This window comes from Zonotrichia albicollis, chromosome 1 (genome assembly GCF_047830755.1).
Source record: "Zonotrichia albicollis isolate bZonAlb1 chromosome 1, bZonAlb1.hap1, whole genome shotgun sequence".
NCBI classification, from domain to species: Eukaryota; Metazoa; Chordata; class Aves; order Passeriformes; family Passerellidae; genus Zonotrichia; species Zonotrichia albicollis.
In genome coordinates, this window is record NC_133819.1 from 155,944,366 (window position 1) to 155,950,365 (window position 6,000).

Sequence of the window (6,000 nt, forward strand, 5' to 3'; positions counted from 1 at the left end):
CAGACCCCTGAGGCCGGGATGGGGCGGGGCGGGCGCTCAGCAGCGCCAGCAGCTCGTGCTGCCGCCTGCTGTTGGCACCCGGAACTGCAGCTGGGATTGGAGCATGCACAGTGCTGCTGATTTCCCGCACTCGCTGCTGCCCTCCTGTGGACAATTCCCAAGCCACAACTCCAGGAGAGGAGGGGTTAAGGAGGGAAAACCCCTGATTAGAATACAAAAAGAGTTTCCGGAGTGAAACATCAGGAGTTTTCATCAATAAATGGGTGGTGCTGCCTCTCTCCCCTTTTCTCAATTTTTTTATACATCCTTTCTCTTTCTGTTTTTTTCTCTTTTTTCCTTCCCGTGCTTCTTCTGTTGCATTGCGTCAAATCAGGAACTTCGGAACTGTCCCCAAACTGATTGTTCATCCTTTTTAAATTGCACTGAGTAGTCCCTGCCAGCTCCCTCAGCCATTCCTGATGCTCCAAACCCTTCCACTTTTCCATCTCTTCCCTGGACATGCTCTAGCCCCTCCAGGTCCTTTCTGAGGGGCTGCAGTGAAAAAGGGAAACATTTCCCTTTCCAGGAAAAAGGGAGGAACATTCATCAAGCAGCTCTTTGAAGATGGAGGTAGAAACATAAACCTTTAAATTCCCTCCAACAAAAACTCCAGGAACGGCTTTATTTTAGAAAATGAGGAGCCGTGCAGGAAAAGTGTTAAAGGTGCTGTAGCGGATACATCAGACGAGCCAGCAGTAAATTTGATAAACTTTTGATATGCCAGACAAGCAACGATCAAGTTTTTGAAACATTATTTAATATGCCAGATGAGTAAGCAGCAATTTGATGCTAGATCAGGCAAGGCAGCCAAGGAGCACTAGGAGGTGGCCGTGGCATTGCCACTCCCAAACCCTCTTTTGGGAAGTGCCCAAGCAGCCCCAGGTGCTACACAGTCTCTGCTGTCCATGCTGTCCTGTGCTGTTTTGACTGCTGCTGTCCCTCCCGTGCTGGTCCTGCTGGCCTGGCATCGTTCCCTCACTGGGCACATCTTGGAGGGGCCTTTCCAGGATGGACACCTTGGTACAGTGACCATGGTGGCCACAGTGGCTGTGGTGGCCACGGTGACCTTGGTCGCCTTGATAGCCATGGTGTCAATGGTGGTCTCAGTAGTTGCAGTGAACACAGTAGTCACAGTGGGCATGGTGACATCATGGGTCACTGTGAGCACATTGGCCATGCTGACCATGGTGGTTCCAATGCCCAGAGTGACCAGAGTGGTCGTAGAGACCAAAGTGGCCCCAGTGGCCGTAGTAACAATAACGACCACAGTGGTCACACTGGGAAAAAGGGACCATAGTGGTCATAATGGCCTCTGTAGCTTTGGTGGCTTCATTTATCTGGGGATCCTGGTGGTCTTCGTCCTGGTGGCCTTCCACAGTGGCCTCCACAACCACCGCGACCTTGGTGGCCTTGTGGCTTAGAGAGTTCCAATGGCCACTGTCATGGCCACAGTAGCAAGGAGAAGACCCCCCCAAGGTGGGGGGAGTTCCCGATGAGGCTCCCACCTGTGGGGACAAAGAGAGGGGTCAGGGGATCCTGGGGTGAGAGTGTCAGGCAGGCATATGGAGGGCCTTGGGGAGAGTGACAGAGGTGGTGGGTGGCCCTGAGGGTGTGTTGTCAGAGGGGGCCATAATGAGGTCCATGTCCCCTGTACCCAGCCATGTACCATGTACCTTGTCCCCCCAACTCCAGCACTGGATGTCCCTGTTCCACTCACCTGGCAATGGGTGTCCCTATCTGCTGTGCCCAAACAATGCTGTCCCTGACCCTGTCCACAGCTCTGGGTGTCTTGTCTCCCAGCCATAGTGGGAGACAAGTCCCCTCTGGGTCATGAGTGTCCCCATCACCATGTGTCCTTGTCCCCAACCCTCACTGAGTGTCCCCATCCCCCCAGGTTGTTCCCATGATGTCACCTCGCAGCCACTCGCAGTTGTAGTTGCTGAAGTTCCCAGTGGAGCGAAGCACAATCTGCACCTTCTTCCCTTCCCTGGTGACTTTTGCGACCTGAAAGGTCTCAAAGGGTGGGATCAGCACCTCCTTCTCGCTTTGATTGAAGGAGAACTTCTCGATGTGTGCTCCGTGACACGTGTGCACCTCGAACATCGTGTCTGTCCCATAATGTTCGGCCACCGTTTTATTCAGTGACGATGAAGTGAATTGATTGAGGCGGACATTATCACCAAATTTCACATTGAACTGGGTATTCCTCACTCCCCGGAACACGTCCAGACATTTATTAGGGCATCTCAGCTTCTGGAGGGCCTGGGTCAGCAGGAAATGCAGCGTTTTGAAGTGGAAGTTGTACCGGTATTCCTGGCAGGAGCGTCCAGCCTCACGCACAGCCTTGTTGAACGAATTGTACACGTCATTCATTGTGTAGACCATGAGGGCAATGGCCTGGTCTTTGGTCAGAAAATATGAATAGGAGCCTCGTTTCTGCCACTCGGCCGTGGCCTTCGCCCAGGTCTGGGCAAAAAGAGGGTTCTTCTGGAAGTCGGAGCGCTTGAGGGCTGGCAAGGCTGCAGTCATGGCAGGGCCACAGTTGAGGTACTGGTCATCAAAGGAGTTGTGGGCCATGTCCAGGGGCAATACGGTGATGTCCGCAGTGGCCACGGTCATTGCCAGCAGTGCCAGGGTCTGAGCCAAGGGGGCCATGGAGAAGAGAGGCCGCAGGGACCAGTGTGGGACACTGTGGGACATAGAGGGAACACAGAGGACAGACGGTGTGACACAAGGAGGATCCTGGGGACACTGAGGGATGCTGCAGAGACACTAATGGGACAGAGGGGACTCTGAGGCACATGGCAGGACATGGGGAGCTTCCCAGGGGAGGGGCTGGTGAGGGAAAATGCGGTCAGCCTAGAGAGAGTGGGGGCTGCCCTGGCCAGGAGACCTCTGGACATGTCCTTGAACCTGATCCCAAATCCTGTGATCACTCCTGGATACCTCATTGTTCCCCAGACTCTCAATCCCACTCCCACAGTTCCGTGTCCCCCCTCCTCGCAGTGTTTCCCATTGCCTCTGTTACCCCAATCCCTCCCCCAGTACTTTGTACCCCTCCCAGTGACCCCGTGTCCCCCAGGACACTGACCCAAGGTTTGGGGTCCCCAATAGGTCCCAGCTGTCCCTGTCCCCTCCTCCCCTTACCCCAAACCCACTCTCAGTCCCATGACCTCCCTGGTGACCCTCGAACACTGATCCAGTCCCATGTGCCCCCCAAGTGTCCCCCAGTACCCCACTGCCACTCCCATGGTCCTGTGTCTCCCATCACTGTCCCTGGACCACCCCAGGACTTCAGTCCCTGTACTGTGACACCCCCAGTGCCCCCCCAGACCTCAATCCTACAGTCCCATGTTCACCCCCAAGTGTCCCCAGTCCCTGATACCGAAATTGATCGGAGTGAACTCCCTGATGGAACTGGAGGTATCAGAAAGCCAGAATTCTTTCTCAGCTCGGACTCACAGCAGATCTCTCCTGGTCCTGCACATCACGGGGGACCCTACCATGGAGTATGTATCCATCATAATTATAAATATACATGAAATTTTGTCCTTTATCTAATATGGAAACCAGCACGTTTCCCATAAATAATCTGCATGGCTCTGCCTCTTTTAGGAAATAAAATTATTGTGCTGGAGAGTCCTAAAAAAGAATTATCTCAGTGTGGTTTTCACTGAGTACTTCAATATCCCAGATGTCCTTGCCTCATAATTTCACTTTGGGCAGGTGCTGCTCCTTCTGTGTTACAGAACTTGCCAAAAACCCTTTACAGCATTTTCATTTATCTGTTTCTCCACAGATTACAACCACCTTTGTCCTGCTATGTCCACACTTTTGCATCCTTTTATTGTTTTATGCCCGTTCATCTTCAAACTGTACCAAGCACCAAACTGTACCAAGGCATCTAAAACTTTCTATTCTCTCTCTTATTGCTCACCCTCCAGGACCCCAATCCCACCATCCCATGTCCCCCCAGTTGCCCCCAGTCCCACTCCCCACTGCTCACTGAGTTGCTGCCACACGTCAGATACCATTTGGGGTCCCCTATCAGATGCCATCTGTGGAGGATCAGCAATGGGGCATCACGCCATGATCAATATGATCAAGTGAAGTCAAATTTGTTACAAGAACAAAATGTATTTGTTCTTTTTTCTGCTGTTCACTCACCTGAAGCTACTCGATGATTGGTTTAGCCTATCCATGCACATGTACCAAGCCCTCAGCTGATTGGTTATTCTTCTTTCTTCATGCATCTCACTGTGGTTTATTGTTTTCCCTTCTAGCGCTCTGTTGTGGTTTTTTGCTCCGTCTTCTTAGCGCGCTTCACATCCTGGACTTGTTTTTCTGCTGAGTAGGCTCTTCCTGTTTTTGAGCTATCGGAGACAATGTGAAATTCTACTCAGATCTCATATAGGCTGGCTGGGGTACTGTGTCAATTTTCCCACAAAAATCCTGCAAAAGACATCCCTGCAAGCACCTTGAGCCTGAGGATGATCTCTTGGGGCAGTGCCTGGGTGACTGAGCTGAGCTGAGCTGCCCAAAGAAGTGGCTGTAATACAGTCCAGGGCACACCAGTTTGGGGACTGACAAATCCCTGTGGGAAACAGACTTGCATTAAAACTGCATGAGAGGTTCCTTTGAATTCAAAATCACCACCACCAGTCATCACTGAAAGAGGAAACACTCCTGGGGATAACTGGCAAATGGATTTTCTGAGCTACCACGCCAACATGGGCGCAGGTATCTGCTGGTGTTGGTGGATCCCCTCTTGGAGATTCAGAACTTCTCCTGCCACACAGCAAAGTCACCCAGGTATTCCTCCAAGAGATCATCCCCAGGCTCAAGATGCCAGCAGGGATGTCATCTGATAGGGGACCCCAGGTGGTATCTGAGGTGTGGCAGCAACTCAGTGAGCCATGGGGAGGGGGACTGGGTGGAAGTGGGGGGACGCGGGACTGTGGGACTGGGGTCGTGGGGCCTGAACAATAAGAGAGAGAACAGAAAGTTTCAGATCCCTTAAAGGCGCTGGAGAGGGCTTAAAGAAGAACTAGCAAAAAACCATAATAGAATGCAAAACGTGTGCACATGAGAGCAAAGAGAAAGAGATAAAGGGAAGTCATGTGAGGGGTTTTTGGCAAGTTCTGTAACGCAGAAGGAGCAGCAGTGTCTGCCAAGTGTGAAAGTTCAAGTTGAGGTTTTCTGGGATATTGGGGTACGCAGTGAAAACCACACTGAGAAAACTCAGTTTTAGGACTCTCCAGTACCATAAAAGGATTTCCAGAAAGAGGCAGAAGTATGCAAATTATTTTTCAGAAATGTGAAGTTTCTGTGCTCGGTGAGGGACACATTGTAATGAATATTTGTAATTGTGGTGGATAAAGACCCTGTGGCAAAGTCCCCCGTGACCTGCAGGACCAGGAGAGATCCACTGTGAGTCTGAGCTGATCAAGAATTCCGGCTTTTTGATACCTGCAGTTCCATCAGGGAGTTCGCTCCAGCTGATTTCAGTATTGAGGCTGGAGGGACCCCTGGGGACTCTTGGGGGAGGCACGGGACTGAGGGATTTGGATTGTGGTGCTGGGGGGACACTGGAGGAGTCACAGGTCTGGGATTGGGGTAATGGGGGGCCCTGGGGGAAAATGAGGGGGGGCACGGGATGGTGAGAGTGGGATTAGGGTGATGGGGGGCTGAGAGACGCTGTGGGGAAGGGAGTGATGGCTGGATTTGGGTTGATGTTCTGGGGTGACACCAAAGAAATTGGGGACTGGGAGTGGGACAGCTGGTCTGGGGACCAGCTGAGGGGGACACTGGGGGGCTTAGGGAGCGACCCCCAGGATTTGGGTCAGGGACCCCAGACATGCCCAGGGATCTGCTGGCAAGAAGTGCCTCTCTATTCCCCTGGGCTGACCCCACTTCCCTCCCCAATCCCTCACTGATGAACCCTCCCTGTGTCCCCTCTCT

General features: G+C 52.4%; 1 protein-coding gene across 1 annotated transcript; it reads right to left on the reverse strand.

The window, feature by feature from the left end:
• Nucleotides 1-740: 740 nt before the first annotated feature.
• Nucleotides 741-2,973, reverse strand: LOC141725504 (NAD(P)(+)--arginine ADP-ribosyltransferase 2-like). Its single transcript, XM_074529255.1, has 2 exons — nt 1,953-2,973; nt 741-1,544 (listed from the first exon to the last, which is right to left on the reverse strand). The coding sequence occupies exons 1-2, from the start codon at nt 2,737-2,739 to the stop codon at nt 1,480-1,482; spliced, it is 852 nt and encodes a 283-aa protein (XP_074385356.1). The 5' UTR covers nt 2,740-2,973; the 3' UTR covers nt 741-1,479.
• Between the last annotated feature and the right edge of the window lie 3,027 nt (nt 2,974-6,000).

What these genes read in the sequence shown, in the direction of transcription:
- LOC141725504 (XM_074529255.1), bottom strand. Translation starts at nt 2,739, where the DNA reads ATGTCCCACAGTGTCCCACACTGGTCCCTGCGGCCTCTCTTCTCCATG. An exon ending in CAACTGCGAGTGGCTGCGAG is followed by an intron (nt 1,545 to 1,952) that starts GTGACATCATGG and finishes TTGTCCCCACAG; the next exon opens with GTGGGAGCCTCATCGGGAAC.